General features: G+C 41.4%; 3 protein-coding genes and 1 long non-coding RNA gene across 7 annotated transcripts in view; 3 read left to right on the plus strand and 1 right to left on the minus strand.

Annotated features, from left to right (window-relative positions):
- Positions 1-463: 463 nt before the first annotated feature.
- LOC144044656 (serotransferrin-like) lies at positions 464-6,703 on the plus strand. 2 transcript variants are annotated; one of them, XM_077559204.1, is made up of 17 exons: positions 464-622; positions 1,028-1,179; positions 1,477-1,579; positions 1,783-1,974; positions 2,071-2,200; positions 2,444-2,499; positions 2,712-2,875; positions 2,989-3,142; positions 3,206-3,366; positions 4,348-4,444; positions 4,509-4,529; positions 4,656-4,820; positions 5,058-5,208; positions 5,773-5,840; positions 5,939-6,120; positions 6,199-6,391; positions 6,498-6,703. In XM_077559204.1, the coding sequence occupies exons 1-17, from the start codon at positions 565-567 to the stop codon at positions 6,539-6,541; spliced, it is 2,091 nt and encodes a 696-aa protein (XP_077415330.1). In that variant the 5' UTR covers positions 464-564; the 3' UTR covers positions 6,542-6,703. The 2 variants fall into 2 exon arrangements, with proteins under 2 accessions (XP_077415330.1, XP_077415329.1); XM_077559203.1 differs by having other exon boundaries at positions 2,989-3,366.
- A 1,838-nt stretch (positions 6,704-8,541) lies between these two features.
- On the minus strand, positions 8,542-9,353 carry LOC144044659 (uncharacterized). The gene is made up of 4 exons (XR_013291318.1): positions 9,288-9,353; positions 9,054-9,213; positions 8,795-8,977; positions 8,542-8,719 (listed from the first exon to the last, which is right to left on the minus strand). It is a non-coding gene; the product is annotated as an uncharacterized LOC144044659 (long non-coding RNA).
- Positions 9,354-10,354: 1,001 nt separating this feature from the next.
- On the plus strand, positions 10,355-13,555 carry LOC144043099 (serotransferrin-like). The gene is made up of 11 exons (XM_077556340.1): positions 10,355-10,364; positions 10,448-10,599; positions 10,875-10,977; positions 11,119-11,310; positions 11,692-11,745; positions 11,983-12,043; positions 12,399-12,495; positions 12,560-12,580; positions 12,706-13,061; positions 13,138-13,320; positions 13,396-13,555. The coding sequence occupies exons 1-9, from the start codon at positions 10,355-10,357 to the stop codon at positions 12,739-12,741; spliced, it is 726 nt and encodes a 241-aa protein (XP_077412466.1). The 3' UTR covers positions 12,742-13,061; positions 13,138-13,320; positions 13,396-13,555.
- Positions 13,556-15,431: 1,876 nt separating this feature from the next.
- The window catches only part of eif4g1a (eukaryotic translation initiation factor 4 gamma, 1a), a 29,392-nt gene continuing 21,133 nt past the window's right edge, over positions 15,432-23,690 (plus strand). For 2 of the 3 annotated variants that reach the window (XM_077556229.1, XM_077556231.1), the window contains exons 1-6: positions 15,432-15,871; positions 18,666-18,788; positions 18,879-18,962; positions 19,873-19,905; positions 21,322-21,342; positions 22,271-22,450. In XM_077556229.1, the coding sequence (XP_077412355.1) occupies positions 18,714-18,788; positions 18,879-18,962; positions 19,873-19,905; positions 21,322-21,342; positions 22,271-22,450 (393 nt within the window). In that variant the 5' untranslated portion in view covers positions 15,432-15,871; positions 18,666-18,713. The remainder of the gene's footprint in view (positions 15,872-18,665; positions 18,789-18,878; positions 18,963-19,872; positions 19,906-21,321; positions 21,343-22,270; positions 22,451-23,690) is intronic. The other variant, XM_077556232.1, reaches the window with a different exon arrangement.

Raw genomic sequence — 23,690 nt, forward strand, 5'->3', positions numbered from 1 at the left:
GCCTGTCATGAGTTGACTGCATTGCAATGGAATTATACAAAGTTGTGTTAAGTATCAATTTATCTGCTGCCATCTCCTCACACAATGCTTTTAATGCATTCCTCAGTCTCTATTTCACTCCTCGTTACAATGAGTCAATGTCATATATCAGATGACGATGATGATGATGATGATGATGATGATGATGAATCTTGTCAATTTAAATGAATTTGGTTAACAATGTACCTCAGAATTATAGAAATTATTTGAAAATTTGTAGTCACAATCATAAAAATCAGTCAGTCACTTCTGACTTAATGTAAATAGTAACTAATATGAGATTCATATTTTATTTCATAAACATAAATTCAATATGAATATTTAGGAAACATAAGATTTATTTTGGGGGCTGTTTACATTTGAAATTTAAATATTTATTATTGGCGTGTAGCTCTCTCTCATTTCCTCTAGCCACCACTAGGAGCGCCCTTTATCTCTTCCTGCTCCCTCCCCTCCAGTCCAGAGTGTGGCTATAAAAGGACTCTCTGACTGCAGCTCACTCTACTGACCTGAAGACCGTCCACCATGAAGCATCTCTTTTCGTCACCTCTGAGTCCTACTCTACTGCTGCTCAGCTACTTGGGTAAATTCTAATATTTTGCATATGCGAACATTTATACACAAGCATCCATGTGCTACTATGCGTTTTGTCACATTAAATGGCATACATGTACATGGACATGTTCAGGCTTTCAGTAATGGCTTTTCTTTTCCAATTTACAATTAAATCTTGGTTAACACTATTCAGCCCAACTAAGTAGGCATGTATTGTACAGTGTATGAGCATTAAAAAAATTTAAGGTAATATTTGCTGTTGTGTTGTACTGTACATGCCCAACTGCACTAGTAGCCGACTAAAATGTTTCAATGTACACTCTAATTGAGCTCAAGGTCCATATTTGTAAACTGTCATCACTAGTACACTTGCATTGCGATACTATTACATCCTATGCACTACTTTGCTTTGTTGTGCTATTTTTTTTTGCAGTAGCTGTTGTGCTGTCGGCCCCCACCGAGCACGTGAGGTGGTGCGTCAAATCTGACAAGGAGCACCAGAAGTGTTTGGACCTTGCCGCCAAGGCGCCGGTCTTCACCTGTGTCAAGAAATTGGATTCTTTGGGATGCATCACTGCCATTCATGTGAGTGTTACTTTTTCCAAATGGATCTTAAACAGAATGGTGCTCTAGTGTTTTGAAAATCTGCCTCAGTCAAACGTTCAAGGTTCGAATCCTGCATTTTTTCACTACGCTTGTGTAGAGGGCTGAGTGAGTGCAAACTAAAAGTTGCTTGATTTGTTGCTAGTCTTCTTTGAAAATTGAGGGCCAGCAAAGTCGCTAAATTTAGCAAGTTGGTAACACTGACTGTTCAAAAAGTTACCAATGATGTCATCTTTTTTAAATTTTCATGTTTTTGTTTTTTCTCTCTTGTCTGGACAGGAGGGTACAGCAGATGCCATCACATTGGACGGAGGAGACATCTACACCGCTGGCCTGGAGAACTACAAACTCCATCCCATAATTGCTGAGGACTATGGTGCCAGTAAGTCAACACCAAACAATGTCAACAATCATTCATTAACCACAAAGAATTTTAAGTTGTGCGGAACTGATTGATTAATGAGTGGTGTGTTGACACAACTTGCAAAAAATGCACTTTCCTGTAGAATGGCTGAAAGCATATTGTCGCAGAGGAACATGCCATAATTTTTCAAATGAGATCAAATCATTCTTCAATCTGCTCAGATTCAGATAGCTGCTACTACGCAGTCGCTGTGGTTAAGAAGGACTCTGGGTTCGGCATCCGTGACCTGAAAGGGAAGAGATCTTGCCACACTGGCTTGAGAAAATCTGCCGGCTGGAACATCCCAATTGGAACTCTGATTAAGTTGGGTGTGCTGAATTGGGGAGGCATTGAGGATGAAACTATTGAGGCCGGTGAGTGATGTTAGTGGTTAGACCTGATTGAAGTCATTTTGCGTTTTGAAGCCCCCCCACACCCATTTATTTATTTATTTATTTTTTTATGTGCAGCTGTGGGTAACTTCTTCTCCAAGAGCTGTGCTCCAGGAGCAGAAAAGGGTTCCAAACTGTGTGAAAGCTGCAAGGGAGACTGCTCACGTTCTCACAACGAACCTTACTATGACTACGGTGGTGCGTTCCAGTAAGTACAGTGCTTCCCCACTCATGTGATTCTTGTGTATATATATATTTGCAGTATACAGGAAACTTTGGTTGTAGTAGGAAATTTATAGATTATAGAAGGTCCCAGAATAGAACCCTGTAGTGATTGCTACTTGATCTGAGACATGACAAAGTACATTTTGTCACTGATAAGTCTTGAATCAGTTTTTCCTGTACCTTTCCAGCCAGTCTCATTTAATAAAATAAAATAAATTCTTACTAGGTGCCTGGTTGAAAATGCTGGCGATGTGGCGTTTGTCAAGCATCTGACTGTGCCAGGTGAGTTCAGTTCCTTCAATGTACACTGCCTTGTGTTCATTCATTTAAAAGCTGTGAGTGAGAAATTGCAACATTTTCCTGGTATGTGTGTACAGTGCTAGAAAAATCTTAACGTGTAGAACAGGAATAACTGCACTGTATGGTTGTAATTTTGTGTTTTTGATCAGTAATATAAATCACAAGTCAATGTGACTTTTTTTTTTATCTTACAGACAACATGAAGGCTGACTACGAGCTGCTGTGCATGGACAACACCAGAGCACCCATTGACAAGTACGAGGAATGCCACCTTGCCAGGGTACCCGCTCACGCCGTGGTCACCCGCCAAGACCCACAGCTGGCAGAGTTGATCTGGAATAGCCTCACCACAGTGCAGGTAGGCTGAACACTTGATTTGAGAAATCAATGAGTTTGTCGTAAGGCCCAGGGCTCTCTCCTGTAATAGATTCCTGGAAGGGAGCTTTATTTTGTTTTGTTTTTTTTGAACAGGGATTTGACCTGTTCTCCTCTGAAGCGTACGCACCTGCCAAGAATCTGATGTTCAAAGACTCCACTCAAAAGATTGTCAGGTTGCCTGCCAATGCAAACGCCTTCCTGTATCTGGGTGCCAGCTATTTGGGCATCGTGCGCTCCCTCAACAAAGGTAACAGACTCAATCAAACTCAAGTCAGCACTTTGAGGAAAATGTTGCATCACTGCTTTTCAGAGGTGACTGCAGCCAAATCGAATGCCATCACTTGGTGTTCCGTGGGCATGAGCGAGACTCGGAAATGTGACGAATGGAGCGTCAATGGCATGGTGGCCGGTGAAAACCAAATTCTGTGTGCGAGTGCATCTACTGTGGAGGAGTGCATGAAGATGATCATGGTAAAATGTAGACAAAACACATTGCATCTTCCCCGCAAAGTCAAATAAATTTGTCTGTGCCACTAGTTTAAAATCAACACCAATTTGGTGGACATGTCTAATATCAGCACACATGAAAGTCTGACCCATTTTGGTTGGAAAGAGGTTAGCAGTTTTACACAAAGTTGCAAAACCTGTGAAAGTTGGACAGAAAATTGGTTTCACTGATCAACAGAAAATTGGTGGACATTACAGGATGTCAGGATTTAAGAACACATGTATGGAATAGGCATTTAGTCAGCTACTATAGTTTATGATGGCATTTTGCCAAATGAGCTCCAATTAGATAAGCCATTGTGATTCACTCGGTGAGTTATTCACATAATCAATCTGGTACTTCACTGGGCAGACTTGTTCGGGAAAGGCGGGACTTGCTGTACAATACTTTGTGCCGATTGGACGATGAAGCATCTTTGCACATTTGTTTTGACCAATCAAGGCAACGGATGAAAATCTTGTCTTCCGTCTCATCTTGGGGGGGGTCACAAACATCTTTACCAGACTAAAAATTCACGAAACTCCTCTCGCTGTTCAAATTCAACAAGGAAATTGAGTAATTGTGCGAGAACATAATTAATTGCAGCATCCATTCGTCTGTTAGGTTTGTTTGTTTACCCCAGCCATCGGCGCTTATTGGTTTCGTCCTGCCTGATTGGTCAGATCGAAAAGATTGGCTGCAAACGTATGAGCGGGAGCGGTACAAGATGTATTCTCCGGAATTTGTGAACTCACAAATACCGCGAGAATTCATCTTGCCAGCAAGGTTACCAATTAGAAGCAGGTATCCAACACGATGCTAATACTGCCCCAAGTGTAATGTATGAAGACTGTCAAGTTTGAAAAATTTGAGAATAAATTGACTCTTTCACATAACTGGGTGGACATTCCTATTCCCATGCTCGAAATTGAAGTGTATTTCAGCCATTTTGTTTTTCACTTTAGAGCAAAGATGCAGATGCAATGGCAGTAGATGGAGGAGAGGTGTACACCGCTGGGCAGTGCGGTTTGGTTCCAGCCATGGTGGAGCAGTATGATGAAGGTAAAAAGTGGAGTGTTTGGTAATTGTGGCTCGCAAGTAAGAGTTTTACATTTTCTCTCTACAGAAAAGTGCAGTCAAGCTGGAGGTAAATAGATTTTTCTATTACAGCAAAAACACAATTTTGGAGTTTTGGTTGACTCTCACAACTTTGCGAAGTCCTTTTTCCTGAAGCTTTCTTTAAAAAAAATTCTAATAACTGTTGTGTATTTAGCCTCGGCATCCTCCTATTATGCCGTCGCTGTGGTGAAGAAGGGTTCTGGGGTGACTTGGGCAACTCTGAGGGGCAAGAAGTCATGCCACACAGGCTTTGGCAGGACCGCCGGCTGGAACATCCCCATGGGTAAAATCTACAAGGAGACAAAAGACTGCGACTTCAGTAAGTACAATGTAAAATGCAATACATGACTAAATTGCAATTCGCAATTTTTAAGGTAGGTGTTGTTGCAGACTGACACCTACAGGTAGCTAATATGAATGTCAGCTAGTGCAACAATTAAAATGGTTGCAGCCTTACTAGTGTATAATTGGTTACACCCAAAAGTACACAGAGCCTAATATCGCAGGCAAATCTAATTACCTAAAATAACGTCATTGCCTTGTGCTTTTTCCTCAGCCAAGTTCTTCAGTAGCGGCTGCGCCCCCGGATCCCCGGCAGGTTCACCATTTTGCACTCAGTGTGGAGGCAGTGGCAAAACTGTGGATGACAAAGCAAAGTGCCAAGCAAGTCCAGAAGAGAAGTACTACGGCTACGCTGGGGCCTTTAGGTAAAGTCATAACAGTGCAGCGGTTAATCATTGGGAAAGCATCAGTCCGCTTTCTATTGCCCTTGGCCTCAAAGTGTTCTATCCCAATTGACTGTTTTCAAATGTTGCAGGGTACAAAAAGGCAAACGAGCTTTCACTTGTATGATGGGTTTAGTCTTCGTGGCCATTTCTAGCTTTATGGGGGCCCTAGGCCAGATGCTGTACGTCAAACTCTGCTCTACGTCCCTCACTGTGACACAAAAACAACAGCCACTGCTATCATCAGTTTATTATTATTATTATTATTATAAAAAAAATTTAAAGCATAAAAGGGATGTAATAAACAAATATTAGAGACAGGCAAAGACGGGACATTTTAATCTTCTTCAGGCAGAGATGTCAAAAGTACTAGTGTTCAGTCTTTGTCAAAGAACTGTTACAGTATTTGTGCAAAAAACTACTCTGATAATAGTAAAAGTACTGAAGTCACTCCCTTACATAAGTAAAAGTACAAAAATATTGGAACTTTGACATCAGGAAAGAAAAGTGAGATCTTACTGAATTAATTATCCCCTCTCTTTTCAGATGTCTTGTTGAGGGTGCTGGCGATGTGGCCTTCATTAAACATACAATCGTTGCAGAAAACAGTGATGGTAACATGACGCCTTAATAACAACACCCCCCCCCCCAAAAAAAAAAATCAAATCATGAGCAACATATCCTATCACATCATACTTGTGATCCGTTGCAGGAAAAGGTTCTGAGTGGGCCACTAATGTCTTGAGCGGCGACTACGAGCTGATTTGCCCCACTAAGGGTCCGGTGCCAATCACGGACTTTGAGTCTTGCCACGTGGGAGTCTCCCCAGCACACGCTGTGGTGACCCGTCCCGAGATCCGCGAAAATGTTGTTAGAATTCTTCAGGAACAGCAGGTACAAAGTGCTCTTTTGCCTCATAAGTGTCGTCCTTGCAAGTAGTGTAGAAGATTGATTTTCATTTTTCATTTCCAGTCCCAGTTCGGCAGAGTCGGCAGCGACGCCGCTTTCAAAATGTTTGAGTCGGCACCTGAGAAGAACCTCCTTTTCAAAGACTCCACAAAGTGTCTCCAGGTGGTGCCAAGCGGATCCAGTTACAAGACCTTCTTGGGACCAGATTACATGGATGCCATGACCTCACTGAGGCAGTGCACGGACTCCACACCAGGTTTGGATGTTTTGGGGCTTAAACATCCCTCAAAGTATAGCGTAAAAGTCTGGTCTTGTACCAGCAACACATCCACATGATCTAATTTGTATTTTGTCCTCCACAGATCTGGAGAAACTGTGCACTTCCCACACCTGTCAGAGCAACTAGATGGCTCCTCCTCCTCCTACTACTACAAAATGCATATTGATGTCACAGCAGCCATTTTGAAATCAACACATCCAAACATAAATCACTTCAAGACATTTTGCAAAGTGTTTCAGCGCATTATCTCGCATGTACCTCATTTATCAAATAAAGCCTTTTCAATGACTTGCTCTGATTTATTACCAGAAAGTATGTTAGTTTAAGTCAACGTATGGTTAAGTTGGTCACTTTTCTCCACCCACCCCCTGCTTGTGTAGCCTTGCACAGTTAAATAAAATAAAGTGAAATGGTTTATTAGATTTTTGAGTTGCCTACTTTGGGAACTTGAACAATGCTTATCAGACTCAAATGGAGGAGTTTCTAACTTTTGGGATGCTGAACATGAAATGATTGCTATCAAGTCAACCTTGCAGACATATTGGCTGTAGTGCAATTACTGAAATGTTCTCAGATGATAGTGCAGACTGTCAACTGACTGAAGGGTTGCTGGTTCAAATTCTGGCTGTTTAAATCTCCTTGGGCAAGCCACTAACCCTAAATGCTTTATGAATGAAATTGATAAAACTTCATTCAAAGAGGGAGTTTGTAGTTTTAAACCTGTTGGTAAGATTTGAATGTAGCTTAATTTCACTAGTCCCTCCACCTTTTAGTTTTAACATGTTATCACATTTAAATGAGGTTTGACTTCCACATTGGGCAAAATGAAGTAATTCCTTCCTGTTCATGTGAGGTCTTTTTTTTTAAATCTTTTAAATTGTTAAACAGTGTTTAAAAACATTTAGGATTTAAAAAGAATCCACAATTTTGCTCAATGCTGAAGTCAAACTACTGTTTCATCATGGAGCTTTTTTTCCCTGGTGTGGCAGCAATAGGCCTGCAGCTCTCGTCGGGCTAACCGTGAAATTTAGAGTTCATTTTTTATGGCTCTAGATCTTGCTCCTCCTGTGATGCCCAGTACGCTGAAGGCTTTGGTAAGTGACTAAGCCACAAGACTTCTAAAGCAGTGATGTAGTCCAGGGTATACGCGGGTAAACCCACGAGTATACCCACTTCTATCACCCCCTCCCACCCCCGATGTACACGTTCAGCCATGGCATATCTTCCTTTGCCTCTAATTGGCTTTTAAACAGTCTTGGTATAGGTATGTTGCCAACGACAATGTATAAGATTAAAAAAAATAAAAATAAAAATACACCTCACTTGAACTGTAAGGAATTGCTTAGTTTTGCCCAATGTGGAAGTTAAAACTTTTCATTTTAATTTGATAACATGTTAAAACTAAAAGGTGAAGTAGTGAAGTGAGGCTACAATTAAATCTTACTAATACGTTTAAAATGGCCAGCTCCCTCTTTAAACCAATTTTATTCTGTGATTATAGCAATCATTTCATGTTGAGCATCGCAAATATTAGAAACACCTCTCCATATGAGCCTAATAAACATTGTTCAAGATCTTAAAAATCGGCACCAGCACACTTCTCCATTCCTCAGGCATCTTCTCAAAAAGATCCTGTTGAACAACCCAGTCAGAAATTCTACCTCTTAGACACTTCCATACCTCCACAGGTATATCAGGACCGAGTGCCTTTACACTCTTAATCCTCTTGTATGCCCTTCTCACTTCATCCTTAATCTTTGCTACTTCCTGGTCCACAACAGTCACCTCTTCTATTCTTCAACTCTTTAAAGTACTCTTTCCATCACACTACTGGCCTCTGTCAACAGCACAGATGGCAGTCATTAACCCGGGCCGATCCGGTATGAAAGGCATAGTTTGATTCGGCCAAAGTTTTAAGTCAGAGTCCCCTCCCCAACAACCCTCTGTATTTATCTGGGCTTGGGACTGGTGCATGCACTAGCAGTACCTCCAATTTTTATTTATTTTTTAATCAAAACGTTAAACACCTCTTCAGGTTCTAAAGTAGTCTACTCAAATGCTAAAAAAAAAACTCAGATGGTGCAAGGAAACACAAAAAAAGAAAAAAAAAAAAACATATTTTGAACTTTCCTGGTCAGAGCAAGTCATTGATAATGCTTTTATTTTACAAGAGGTACATGATGTACAGACAGTTCGTAAAATGCTTTCAAAGTAGCTGCTGTGACATCAGTATGCATTTTGGAGAAGTAGTTGGAGCCATCTAGTTGCTCTGACAGGTGTGGGAAGTGCACAGTTTCTCCAGATCTGTGGAAGACAAAATACAAATTGGATAATGTGGATGTGTTGCTCGTACAAGATCAGACATTTAAGCCCCCAAACCTGGTGTGGAGTCCGTGCACTGCCTCAGTGAGGTCATGGCATCCATGTAATCTGGTCCCAAGAAGGTCTTATAACTGCATCGGCTTGGCACCACTTTGTGGAGTCTTTGAAAAGGAGGTTCTTCTCAGGTGCCGACTCAAACAATGCAAAACTGGGGTCACTGCCACCTCTGCCGAACCGGGTCTAGAAATGAAAGATTTATAGAAAATGAAAACTAAGCTTCTGCACGACAATTATGAGGCAATAGAGCACTTCGTACCTGCTGTTCCTGAAGAACGGTGACAACAGTTTGGTGGGTTGTAATTTATTTTTCCTAGATTGTATAATTCTGGTTTGTACTGCTGCCAATCATTTGCCAGGTACTCCAACTTGTGCCCTCATTCAAAATGCATGCCATCTTAGATCGAAAGCGCGTTTGCCTTTGACAGAAGTGGGATAGAAAACTTTGAATAAGCCCTGGAAGTGCAGTCTTTTGTCTCCTTGTAGATTTTACCCATGGCGATGTTCCAGCCGGCGGTCCTGCCAAAGCCTGTGTGGCATGACTTCTTGCCCCTCAGAGAAAAAAATGTAAATGTAATGGTTCTCCTTCATTTCCGCCGGCCACCACTAGGAGCGATATTACCTTTTTGGCAGACCAGCTGGTTGCAGCACCTGAGGTCAATCAGCGCTCAGGTGGGCCAAGATATAAAAGGAGTGGTGAGAAATTTGCTGTCCTCTCTTCTCTGCTTTGTGGCACAAAGAACAAGGCCACAAACTGAACAAAGTAGGTGATGATGTTATTTTGCATGTAAATGTTTGCTAGTTTTCCCCCCCAAGCTAATTAGCAATTTAATTTAGCATTGAACTCTTAAATTGATAGATTTATTCTAATTATGCTAAATAGACTTTGCGTAAATACTGACTAAACTTTCAGCATTTACTTATTTTGAATTTCAGTATTTAACATTGCTGTCATCTGTTGGTTAATTGTAGTGGAAAATGCTCATTCTTGATGCTAAATGTTACAAACAAAACATGTTAAATCTTTGTTTTGGATGAGAATGTTCAACTAGTTGGCATTTAAATTTAGCATGGTATATTTTAACTAATACATCAAAGCTGACAAATGTGAAGGTGTGTTGTGGGGGCGTCTTGATTCACACCAGCTTCCTTCCCCCTTAAAATTCTGCATTCATAAAAACACCCACCCAGCGGGGGAAACCTGAGCGGACTGTCATTTATCGCTTCTGCTCCCTCCAGTCCATAGTGTGGCTATAAGAGGACTCTGACTGCAGCTCACTCTGCTGACCTGGAGACGGTCCACCATTAAGCATCTCTCGTCACCTGAGTCCGACGCTACTGCTGCTCAGCTACTTGGGTAAATGCCAATATTTCACATTTATATTCACTAGCTTTTATCCATGGCTGAGATTGTCTTCATTAAATGCCATACTAGCTCGTAGCCACTAGTACATGGATGTTAATCGGGATAGCAAAGGGCTCATAAGGCTAGAAATAAGTGTTTTTTCATTTAGTGCACAATTAAACCTTAGTAGTTTGCTGCAATAGTAGCCAACTAAAATGTTTCAAGGTCCATATTTGTAAACTGTCATCACTAGTATGCTTGCACTGCAATACTGCTTTGCTTTTTGTACTGGTTTTTGTTTTTTGCAGTAGCTGTTGTGCTGTCGGCCACCACCGAGCACGTGAGGTGGTGCGTCATATCTGACAATGAGCACCAGAAGTGTTTGGACCTTGCCGCCAAGGCGCTGGTCTTCACCTGTGTCAGGAAATTGGATTCTTTGGGATGCATCACTGCCATTCATGTGAGTGATTTTTTTTTTTTTTTTTTTTTTTCCTTTCCCAAATGGATCTTAAACAGAATGGTGGTCTACTGTTTTGAACAAGATGCCACAATCAAACGTTAGAGGTTGACTTTTCTTACTGTGCTTGCGAAAGGGCTGGGAGAGTACAAAGTAAACTAAAGTTTCTTGCGTTTTAGCAAATTTGCTTAAATGCAGTAAGTTGTCAATACTGGCTGTTGTGAAAGTGGCCAACGATGTAAAAAAAAAAAAAATTATATATTTTTTTCTCTGGGCAGGAGGGTACAGCAGACGCCATCACCTTGGATGGAGGAGACTTCTACACCGCTGGCCTGGAGAACTACAAACTCCATCCCATAATTGCTGAGGACTATGGTGCCAGTAAGTCAACAATCATTTAATAACGACAACATTTTAAGTCATGCTTTGGGTTTTTGTGGAATGCCTGAAAGCATATTGTAGCCGAAGAAATGCTTTATTTAAATGTTCAAATGACATAAAATCATTCTTCAATCTGCTCAGATTCAGATAGCAGCTACTACGCAGTCGCTGTGGTTAAGAAGGACTCTGGGTTCGGCATCCGAGACATGAAAGGGAAGAGATCTTGCCACACTGGCTTGAGAAAATCTGCCGGCTGGAACATCCCAATTGGAACTCTGCTTGAGTTGGGTGTGCTGATTTGGGGAGGCATTGAGGATGAAACTATTGAGGCCGGTGAGTGCTGTCGGTCATTGGACCTGATTTAAGCCACTTTGCATTTTGTAGCCCCCCTTTTCTGTGTGTGCAGCTGTGGGTAACTTCTTCTCCCAGGAGCAGAAAAGGGTTCTAAACTGTGTGAAAGCTGCAAGGGAGACTGCTCACGTTCTCACAACGAACCTTACTATGACTACAGTGGCGCATTCCAGTAATCACAGTGCACCCCCCCCCCCCCCCACTCGACTGATTTTTAAATGCTGTTAGTTTTTAGTGGTTGGTTCAATGGAACTTTACAACAAAAAGGGTCCCAGTATTGACCCCCTGGGGTCACTGAAAGCATAGCCACTTGGTCCGAGAAGTAGATTTTTTTTATTTTTTTTTATGTATAACTCTTACTAGGTGCCTGGTCAAATGCTGGCGATGTGGCGTTTGTCAAGCATCTGACGGTACCAAGTGAGTTCTTTAATGTACTGTCTTGTGTTCATTCTCATTAAACCTGTGAGAAAAACAAAACCTTCATATTTAGCATCACGCCCCTGAACCCTTTTGGGAATCTAGAGATGGGTGAAACAAAGTTTTCTTGCCATATGGGCATATAACTGTGTGGCACAAGACTAACTGCACTCTTTGGTTGCATTTTTCATCAACAGAAATTAAGTCTAACTTTTGTTTGTTTTTTTCCCCTTACAGACAACATGAAGGCTGACTACGAGCTGCTGTGCATGGACAATACCAGTGTACCCATTGACAAGTACGAGGAATGCCAGGGTACCCGCTGACGCCGTGGTCACCCGCGTATACAAAACGTATGGTAGCTCCCTTGTAAAGTGTTTAAAAAAAAAAAAATGCTAAACAATAATTGGGTTAACATATCTAATACCAGAATGTAGTTTGACTTATCATAGCTTTTGCTAAATGAGCTCGAATTGGTGATCAAAAACAATGTGCTAAATGCTAACCTCGCAACGTATAATGTAAGACCACAGAGTTAACTTTTAATAATAAACTGGGTGGACATCGCTACAGTCGGCCTATATAATGGGACAAGTTTGGTAGCCCATGCTTGAAATTAAAGTGTATTTCAGCCATTTTGTTTTTCACTTTAGAGCAAAGATGCAGATGTGTTGGCAGTGGATGGAGGAGAGGTGTACACCGCTGGGCAGTGCGGTTTGGTTCCAGCCATGGTGGAGCAGTATGATGAAGGTAAAAAGTGGAGTGTTTGGTAATTGTGGCTCGCAAGTAACAGTTTTACATTTTCTCGCCACAGAAAAGTGCGGTCAAGCTGGAGGTAAATCGATTTTTCTATTACAACAAACAATTTTGGAGTTTTGGTTGACTCTCACAACTTTGCGAAGTCCTTTTTTCTAAAGATTTCATAAAAAAAAAAAAATCTAATAACCATTGTGTATTTAGCCTCGGCATCCTCCTATTATGCCGTCTCTGGGGTGACTTGGGCAACTCTGAGGGGCAAGAAGTCATGCCACACAGGCTTTGGCAGGACCGCCGGCTGGAACATCGCCATGGGTAAAATCTAAAAGGAGACAAAAGACTGCACTTCCAGGGCTTATTCAAAGTTTTCTATCCCACTTCTGTCAAAGGCAAACGAGCTTTCACTTGTATGATTTAGCTTTCAAGCTAAGATAGCATGCATTTTGAATGAGGGCACAAGTTGGAGTACCTGGCAAATGATTGGCAGCAGTACAAACCAGAATTATACCATCTAGGAAAAATAAATTACAACCCACCAAACTGTTGTCACCATTCTTCAGGTACGAAGTGCTCTATTGCCTCATAATTGTCGTGCAGAAGCTTAGTTTTCATTTTCTATAAATCTTTCATTTCTAGACCCGGTTCGGCAGAGGTGGCAGTGACCCCAGTTTTGCATTGTTTGAGTCGGCACCTGAGAAGAACCTCCTTTTCAAAGACTCCACAAAGTGGTGCCAAGCGGATGCAGTTATAAGACCTTCTTGGGACCAGATTACATGGATGCCATGACCTCACTGAGGCAGTGCACGGACTCCACACCAGGTTTGGGGGCTTAAATGTCTGATCTTGTACGAGCAACACATCCACATTATCTAATTTGTATTTTGTCTTCCACAGATCTGGAGAAACTGTGCACTTCCCACACCTGTCAGAGCAACTAGATGGCTCCAACTACTTCTCCAAAATGCATACTGATGTCACAGCAGCTACTTTGAAAGCATTTTACGAACTGTCTGTACATCATGTACCTCTTGCAAAATAAAAGCATTATCAATGACTTGCTCTGACCAGGAAAGTTCAAAATATGTTTTTTTTTTTCTTTTTTTGTGTTTCCTTGCACCATCTGAGTTTTTTTTTAGCATTTGAGTAGACTACTTTAGAACCTGAAGAGGTGTTTAACGTTTTGATTAAAAAATAAATAAAAATTGGAGGTACTGCTAGTGCATGCACCAGTCCCAAGCCCAGATAAATACAGAGGGTTGTTGGGGAGAGGACTCTGACTTAAAACTTTGGCCGAATCAAACTATGCCTTCCATACCGAATCGGCCCGGGTTAATGACTGCCATCTGTGCTGTTGACAGAGGCCAGTAGTGTGATGGAAAGAGTACTTTAAAGAGTTGAAGAATAGAAGAGGTGACTGTTGTGGACCAGGAAGTAGCAAAGATTAAGGATGAAGTGAGAAGGGCATACAAGAGGATTAAGAGTGTAAAGGCACTCGGTCCTGATATACTTGTGGCGGTATGGAAGTGTCTAAGAGGTAGAATTTCTGACTGGGTTGTTCAACAGGATCTTTGTGAGAAGATGCCTGAGGAATGGAGAAGTGTGCTGGTGCCGATTTTTAAGAACAAGGGAGACGTGCAGAGTTGTGGCAACTACAGAGGAATAAAGCTGAGCCACACAATCAAGATATGGGAAAGAGTAGTTGAAGTTAGACTGAGGGCAGAGGTGAGCAACAGTGGTTTTGTGCCAAAAAGTCCCATAGATGCAGTATTTGCTTTGAGTATGTTGATCAAGGTCAGAAGGAGCTGCATTGTGTCTTTGTAGATCTGGAGAAAGCTTATGACAGGGTGCCCAGGGAGGAACTGTGGTTTTGTTTGAGGAAGTTTGGAGTGGCAGAGAAGTATGCTCGAGTGGTGCAGGACATGTATGAGGACTGTAAGACAGTGGTGAGGTGTGCTGTAGGGGTGACGAAGGAGTTCAAAGTGGTGGTGGGACTACATCAGGGATCAGCTCTGACGGGTGGAAAAAAGTGTCAGGTGTGATGTGTGACAGAACCCTATACTCAAAGTTTTTTTTTTCCCACTTCCAAGACATATAGGTAGATATAGGGTGTATGGGTGAACAAAATGCACCATTCAAAGATATTTATCATTCACTCTATTGCTCTAGTATCTTATGTTTCAAACAAACCTCTTTGAAATTGTACAGCTGTTTTATTAAATTGGTAAGGCAGGTAGACCATTCCACAACCTCACGCCCTGGACCGATATGCACATACAAGTGTGGTGTGGATTGTAGTCTGCTTAAAATTCATTGTCCCTCTTAATTCATATCCCCCATTTTTCTCATTAAATCTATTTTGGATACTTGATGGCAATTGTCTTGCTTTATACATTTGTGCTGCTGAGTTGCTCTGTTTTGCCAAATGCAGATGTCATACTCGTGTATTATAATCATCAATCATCAAAAACGTGAAACTTGGTAAAACGAATGTATCACACAATGTGATACCGAGCTATTTTTCCCCCTGGTGTGGCAACAATACGCTTCCGTACATTACTGAATGCTTTTTATAACTATATTATACAGCATAATTTTCTCATTATAAACACATTAAGGTTGTTTTTTTGGGAGAAGCTGGAACAGATTCATGGCATGCCCATTTATTTTAATAGGTAAAGACGACTTGAGATGTTTTCAGTGATAGAGTGGTCCAGAAACAAACTAAACTTGTACCTCAATGCACTACTGTACGACTAGAAGTGTTTTTTTATACATATATAATCGCAAACTAAACTCTTTAATTTATTTGGAACTTCATAAAAAGATTATTATACGAATTTGCAGGCTCAGCTGCTGAGCCCTCGTCACGTGACGGAGGCGCCGGCCTCCTCCGTGCATTTACCCCGGAAGTGATCCGGGCGGCTAGGCGGCGCACGCACCCAGGCAGCAGGGCACGGCTGCACCGGCTTCCTCGGCACGCAACATCGCGCGCCATGGCGTCGCTCTGAGTTCACACACGGCAGTTGTGTACATACCTAACCGGCAATCCGTCACCATCTGCGCCTTGATAATGGACCTCCGGTCCAGGGGCTTTTTTAGGGGCCATCGGAATCAACAGTAGTGCTCGTCAAGGACGAAATTGTTTGATTTTTCATCACTGTCACACGCCCCGGGTTTCGTCAAGTGACAGGACTAGAGCCGGTTAGCCGTAGCTAGCTCGCGAAGTCAGTAGCCAAAGAAGGGCATCTTGGTTTGTGTTGGACTGGGAAAAAGAGCACCGGGGAGTGACAGTATCACAAATCCCACAGAGGACCCGACGAGAGGCAGACTCCCGGGTTGCAACCCAGCCGCGCCTTCACACGTTATCCCGGTAAGAATTCCATTCGAAATGGAAATGTTCGCTTGGGCTTCATTTTGTAGCCGCGTTCGAACAAGGCCCCGTGCCGGCTGTCAGCCCGGCGTGAATTTTACGACCTAAGCCGGAAAAGCTTTTAAAAAAGTGATCGTGTGAAAATGTCCAAATGTGTTGTGCTTGTAGTTTGTGTTCCAGCCGCTTTCGATGTGCGGATTGCAGGGCAGTTTTGAGCTAATCGCGACCACCATTAGCCGCATTACAGCCACGGGGTTCTCCTTGCTAATCTTCAAATGGTTGCCACCCTTTAGGCTCCACGCCATGTACTTTCGCTCTTTTCCTACGTCGATACGACGATTAATCGCCCCTTTTGACGTGAACTGACTTGTTATAATTGAGTTTCTCGCTCGAATTCGTCTTGTAGGGTGTAGATGTTATATTTGAAAACGACAAAAAAAAAAAAAAGCCCCGTATTCAGTGTGCTCATGGAGCCGGCCGGGGCCTGTAATGAAATCCACTTGACACACAGTTGCGGCGCTAACGCTGAAGGCTAACGTTGACCCACGATAGTTTCACTCAATGTCGACGGTTGGAGCACTATTTCGATTTCTGTCTTGTTTTGTTGTTGGTTAAAAGCAATATTAGATCAATATTAGCTGCGATTGGGAAACACCTTTCAGCCAAATAATGCGGGCACATCGACCGGCCACGTAGTATAACCCAAGCAAATATGTCTCTTGACAGTGGGACACGTATCATTGGCCCGGCTGCTACTTTCTCCCCCAGATTTCACTGGGACTTTTGGCCTATTCTTTGAAGCAGCCCCCATTTTTTGTTTGAACTCCACCGTGGGCTTCATACAACCTTCCTTTTGTTCGCAATACAGAGTAACCGAGTGAAAATTAACCGTGAGTTTCCTTGATAAGAGCATGGCGCTAGCTAATGCTAACGTCAGTCGTCGTGTTAGCAAGTGATGGCAAGACTATTCGAGAAGTAAATGGGAAACTGCGTTCTTGTTAAGGTATCGTATTTCCTTTCTATAAAGTACACACACTGGTTGTTAGGCTTTTTTTTTGGGATGCTGTTTTTAAGCACAAGTCAGTGACACTGAAAATGAGCTTTGACCTCAGGTGTCCATTTTCTCCAGTTCCCCTCCACCAGACCACTGATGACATAACAATTTCAACTACAGAGTCAACAAATTCTCTTTATAATTAAAATAAAAAAGTATTAAGTGGTGAATATTAATATCAGTGGCTGTCAGGTTTTAATAATGTTCAATTTGTGTGCACTTGAACAAAGTATAAACTACAGGATGACCACAAAGTCTTTTTACAGCTGACAAAAAAAATATTAAAAACCTTGAGAGGAATTTGCTCACAGTCAACTATGGTGTGTTCACAGTCTCCTTACATTTAATAGATGTTTTATGAAAGTGAATTGAGCTCTGTTGAATGATTGCATGTGTTTCTTATGTACTCAGTGAGGTTACTGCATGTGGGTGGCTTCCCAAATCAAACATTTCCCGGCTGGTTGGGGGATTAAAAGAGGTGGCCCTATTCCCAGGCCACCTTGTTCACCAGATGTAACTTCCCTGAACTTTGTACGTGGTGTTTTAAAGACAATGTCTGTGGGGCCATTGTACGTGAGGTTGATCTGAATGAAAACCTAACCAATGCCATTGCCTCCATTGAAATGGAGTACAGTCTTGATGCGGTTTGTGCAACTAAGGGTATTAAATTATATTAGCATTTTTTTTCCCCTAATATTGCGGTTGCGATTTCGTATGAAATGGTTTGTTCAAGGTCCTCCCTCTTTCCATGGGTTTTTTAACGCTAACAATACATTACAATAAACGGTATCAGTCAGATTTGTTATACATGAATGTTTTGGTATAAGTTAGGAAATTGGTGGTGTTCACTTACTAAACACTTCGACTTGCAGTCTTTAAAACGTTCACTACGACAATGTCACAAAATTCTACCAAACAACTGTGGCGTAAACATAAATCAGTAAATTAGAAGTCAGATTACAACAATGATGCAAACAAATCTATGGCCTTTATCACTTCAACTCTTCATGAATCATTGATAGTAAATGAGGAATGCACTTAAGCACTGAACTTAGAAATAAAATTATAATTGTAGTTATAGAATAAAATAATGCTGACTGACCAAAATGGTGCAGAGGTACTTTTTTCACTCAAATTGCAGCCTTTGCCATTTGAAAATTACATTCTGCTACACCGCAATGTCGACCTGAATTTCATTAATTGTTCTGACCTCTCAAGAGGTGTATTAAATGAGGCAAACAAAATTTAAACATCTGTTCGTTTAGTCATTTTCCATGGATCTGTCTATCCATTTTCCCTTTGTAATGTTTTAAATTGTGAATAGACTGCATCTTTGCACTGCTTACTACCTACTGTACAGGAAGTGGTATGTGCTTGGCTAAGGGTCTTAAAACAATGGTGAATGGAATACCTTGCGATTACCGTAGGTGAAAATTCAACGACTCAAAATCATTTGCAAATGTGATTAGGACTCAAGTACTCATCCTATGGCCCCCAAAAGCCATGCAAATTAACGTGAGACATACTGGGTAGAAGAAGGAGGAGGAGGAGGTGGTGCTGACGGTGGTGGCGTTATCATGGGCGAAACCGCAGACCACACCCATACACCAATACATGCTGTCAAACTAATTTGTATTTTCAAATCATGAATGTAATTTAAATTTCAACCTTACACTTATGGTGCAAATTGTTACTAATAATTGTGTGTTTGTGTGCCCCCCCCCCCCCCCCAAAAAAAAGGTTGGCAACACATCGCCACCCTAATGCAGAACCATAAAAGAACGTGAAATGAATAAACCACCGCAGCCTATACCGGGACCCACCTCTGTCCCAAACCCCGCCCCCTCCCCCGGATTGACACAGGTAAGTGACCCCATCTTGATTCGGTGTATTTTGGGGAGACATTGTTGAATGATCATGTCCTCTTTTTTTTTTTTTTCCCTGCTTCTTAAGGCCTACGGACCTGGGCAGCCACCGTCTCTTGTTTTCGCCACACCTCCACCCCCACAGATGAACTCCGCTCCTCAGCCAAGACAGGTATGGTCCATTGCAGGCTGTTTTTGAGAGGCATTCAAGTCTTTTTCAAATTTGGACACTTGGGAATTTACATACCAGGATTTTACGAAAAATAAAGTTGGCTCTTAATAGGGATCTTAGATATAGTTGTGGAAAATATATTCTGGGAAAACGCTTTGGAGCCTCCTCATTTTACAGATTTTATTCTTTGTTGATGATCTTCAAGCAATTCAAGTCCAACAAGTAGCTTGATATGGTACAAACTAATATAAGTAAACTTTCGATCAACTGTTTCATGAATCAAAGTTTTAGCAACCATTTTTGCTTATAGTTTGAGTCAATTTTTTTCTTTTGTAACTTTTCTGTGCTCTCATTTCAGAGTACATTGGGACATCAAACAGCATGAATTTCAAATAAAAGCTGACATTTTTGGGTTGCTCTAAAACGTTTGACCTGAGTGTATGTATATTTGCGCATAATTTTTAGTAAAACAAGTTACCACAGCCATTCTTTAGATGTTTTTATTTGCCCCGCTTTGCAAGCCCAAATTTGGCAATCAAGCAAATTACGGCGCTACTCAAGGGAATTGAATAAAATGGAGCAATGATATTCCCCTAGTGCCCTTATATGTGGGCAAGGAGAGATTTATTTTGCATGGATGTCTGCTCATCACAAAATGTTCACATGAGACGTTTCTATTTAATTAATTTCAATTCCCATAAATTCCCATGGAAAGTTTCCTATTTGGACGGTTTCCAAAATTCCCTGTCTTAACTTTCCATGGAAATTTCCTGGAAATTTCCCACCCCTTTGCAGCTACTTCTATGCTACTTGAGCTAAACTTGCTTGTGTGTTGTTGTTGTGTGCGTGTCACTGCTTATTTCTCTGCCCGTGATCTTTACTTCTTTCCTCTGTTCTGCTGTTCTCCCAGTTTGCCGCAGGGCCCCGTACGTTACACCAACAGGTACTAACACCACCCGCACAGTCGCATCCTGCCTCCCCTGTGTACTTTAGCGCTGCGCATGTTGTTCGCGATGTAGCCGAGAATGCTCTGTCTAGTGGAAAGAGTCGACCTCTCGTCGGCTCCTGTCAGTTTGACGCAGGGGGGACAGGAAAAGTCTCATTAACCTTTTGAGAGCCTGTCAATCAGGTCTCATGTCGGCTATTGTAATTGATTTTCAGTTTGGGCATTAATTTAATTTCTAATTAATTTGTGTAAATAAAAGCCACATTTTGTGTAACACTTTACCAATGCACCCAACACTTAGAAGCACCATGCTCGTGATTTTTAAAAATCAAAATAAACATTGTAAAATGAGAATATTTTAGAACGCTGACATAATCAGGGTACTCATATTTTTTTTCTACACAATGACATGCTCATCACATCATTAACACCCACATGACAAGGACTTGATGATCTTAGTGGCTTTGTTTGTGGAAAATGTATGTGCAGCGTTAAACCAACAGAATGTTTTATTTCCATTCTGTGAACTAGTCAAGACCATTTCCTGAATCAATTGTTGAAACTTTCACACTCAGAATATCCCAACCACTACAAAAAAAACAAAAAACAACCTCCCCCACCAGACAAATGTGAGGCTCTCCCCCACATCTCATTTCCATTTGATTGGATCTGTGGAAATCCTCTGACAAAGTGTGATGGCTAGAGTAATTCACTCACTACCTACACTGCAAAAACTGCTCTTAAAAGGGGGGAGAAAAAGTCATGAGATGAGTATAAATTACACGATGTATGCAAAATTGCCAGTAGAATGGGAATATCTGACTTGGCAAGACTTTTTCAAACATGCAAACACAGCTTGCCTCAAACTCCCTTGCCACCAAAGTGTTAAACCTAGTGTATTTGTTTATCAGAAAATTATCTTCTATATATCATATATATGAAAACAGTACCAAATGATTTGGTTTCTTAAAGGTAAAATAAATGTGACTTGAGAATGTTCTCGTACCTTTCACAATCTCATCAGAAAGTATCTAATAACTGTCCATTTTAAAATGTTGTCATTGTTCAATGTAATCGTCCTCAGCATGATTGAGAAGTTGCCTAAGTCATTAACATATAGTTGTTGGCACCCCCTGCCCCTTTTCCCCTCTTCCGCCTGCATGCGCCTACTAACTTAAAAATGGATTCTGCTCAATTTGCCAGGTTCTCACTCAACTCCGGATCTGTAAAAACTTGCATGCGTAGACACCATTGCCAGGCTTTTCTGTACTTGGCCCAAGAGCTCCACACCCCTGCTTGTTCCCCCCTTCCCTTCCTCGTCAACGTCTCGCAGTCTGTCGTTCACACTGTCTCCATTTTCACGTTAATCTCACTCCCTCTCTTGCTTTCTGCTTGTGTGTTGTGCGGCTGAAGGGTGGATACAGAGCGCTACAGGTAACGGCATTTCTCTCCCTGCAGCCAGTGCTGAAACTTCAGTACAGTGAGCCCCTGTTTATTGCAGGTTAATGTGTTCTAGACCCACCAACAAAAACGGGAAAATACGGGATATAGATAGATTTTATATGCGTTACATTTCATACATGCATGCAGTTGTCCAAATAAGTTGTCTATTCATCAATTGAGATTTTCTGTAAAACTGACACATTAAACAAAAGAGAATTAAATATTGTAAATTTAAGCACCAAAATGTCGAACCTAACTAAAAATGAGACATGCCATAGATGAGCTGACAGAATTTCGCCTAATGTTAAGTAATTATAAAGCAAATAACGGATACTGTTACACATGCAGCGTAGATTCACGTACAAACTGGGGTCTCTTTATTACGCTCCTTCTCTTAAGGCACACAAAACTAACAGACTTGCATGCGCACTGTAAATATGTCAAAAATAACGGCTTAAAGTGGAGGTCAAGTCAAAAATCGCCTTTGCAATAATATGTCGCTGTATTTGGATTACTTTTGCATATGTAGAAACGCTTTGCTGTTGACTGAAATTGACGTCAAAGTACCCTCGGGCTCACAATGCGAATGCCACGTGACCAAACCCAGAAAGCAGGCGAGCAGTGATGTAGTTATAATTTACCCCATTAACCAAAATACAATGTTTAGATGAGTGGGGGGAGCAAACAGTTTTCTCGAATTCACCTTCAAGCAGGGACAAGAACGATGAGCCATGATACAACAGGGGAACGCTGTACTGTGCACTCTAAATGTGCCATGTACAATTTGCATTTGTTGTGATGTATGCCATCCACCTCAGGTATCGTTTGTCTGCGAAACTGGATCCATGCACTCGTGGGTTAATCAGAAATCCAAGGCAAGCAGTTTTGTTAATCATACATTTTCCTCCAATGTCTTCAGGGTTATTATTCGAACCGTCCGGCAATGGCCACCAATGCGCCGAGGGTTCAAGCAAGCAGTGGCCCTCGAACCGTTGGACCCCCCCATGTCTACCCGCCGAGCTCCCAGATGATGATGATTCCCCAGCAGCAGCTCTCGTTTGCCGGCTCCCCTCAGGGTTACTTCCTTCCCCCTGGACAGGTTGGTTCACACGAGCCGTGTTTTTGTCAGGTATCAAGGGGCATGATGGCACTGAAGTAGATTTTTCAGATATCTGTACAAGTACTTTTTTTTTTTTTTTTTAACTTTCTATGTCTTACTATGTAAAAAGTAAGCAGTTTTTTTCACATAGCAAGTCAGTTTTATTTATATAGTGCCAGTTAACAGTAAATGTTATCTCAAGGCACTTTACACATTGAGCACGTCAACAACCAAAGTCCCCATTTAATATGTAACAACCCAGCATGAGCAAACACTTGATGACCGAGGCAAAAACAAAACAAAAAACCTTATACTAAAGAAGAAACTTTGAGCAGAACCCAGGCTCTGTGGGGCAACTGTCCGTCTTGGCCGGTTGGCACCTTGTAAGTCTTAATTTTGTAGATTTCATATTTTTTCAAAAATCTATACTATATTGGTCATTCCACTCGTGTGGGTGTTATTTTATTATTATTATTATTTTTATTATTTCAAATTATAGACAATCTAAAGTGTTGAAATTGGCTTTCTTTCTTTCTTTAAAGATGGAATGTTAATCAGGGTTCCCACGGGTTCTAAAAAAGTCTTTAAAAGTCTAAAATTCAGAAACGTAAATTTTAGACCTTAAATGCCCAATCTCGATTCATAAAACCATGTATCGATACTTTTAATATGGCTTTTTTTGGTAAATGAATGTGTCCGAGGCGAGCATGTAGTCGTTGAAAACCTCATGTGAGCGTTGTTCAAATTTTCTGTTATTCAGAGTATCCCAAAAGGAGCCCAGTGCTTACAAAGATAGGAAACGGCTCAAGCATAACCGCATCACGGGTCTCCCTCTCGAAAAATACACACATGCAAACAACACACACTGTTTAGACAGATGCACTATGGAAAAGCGTTTCTTTTTGCTGTAGTTTTAAATGGATTACCTTAACTAAAATTCTGCTTCACATTGGAGCCAAAAGTAGAATCCTGATCGTTTACTGTGCATCTATCTTGCTGCTACATATATACTATATATACTATATACTGCATACTACACTATAACTTACACAAGACTACAGACTACTACTTCTACTTCCATTTGATGGATGTCAAATACTTTTGGTTCATTAGCGCCCCCTTCTTTAGCATAGATACCTATGACTATGAAGAAGGCCATTGGCGGTATTGCATGGCTTCTTCTTTCTTATCGCGGTTGGCAGGTGCTTTTGGTGAATTACCACCACTTATTAAACGGAGT

The sequence above is a fragment of the Vanacampus margaritifer genome, chromosome 2, assembly GCF_051991255.1.
Source record: "Vanacampus margaritifer isolate UIUO_Vmar chromosome 2, RoL_Vmar_1.0, whole genome shotgun sequence".
Lineage (NCBI taxonomy): Eukaryota > Metazoa > Chordata > Actinopteri > Syngnathiformes > Syngnathidae > Vanacampus > Vanacampus margaritifer.

Bases quoted from the DNA above. Each gene is read 5' to 3' on its own strand.
- LOC144044656 (XM_077559203.1), top strand. From the start codon at position 565: ATGAAGCATCTCTTTTCGTCACCTCTGAGTCCTACTCTACTGCTGCTC. The intron at 1,975-2,070 runs GTGAGTGATGTT...TTTTATGTGCAG, and splicing joins GGATGAAACTATTGAGGCCG to CTGTGGGTAACTTCTTCTCC. The intron at 4,821-5,057 runs GTAAGTACAATG...CTTTTTCCTCAG, and splicing joins GACAAAAGACTGCGACTTCA to CCAAGTTCTTCAGTAGCGGC.
- LOC144043099 (XM_077556340.1), top strand. The intron at 11,311-11,691 runs GTGAGTGCTGTC...AACTCTTACTAG, and splicing joins GGATGAAACTATTGAGGCCG to GTGCCTGGTCAAATGCTGGC. The intron at 12,044-12,398 runs GTACGAGGAATG...TTTTCACTTTAG, and splicing joins ACCAGTGTACCCATTGACAA to AGCAAAGATGCAGATGTGTT.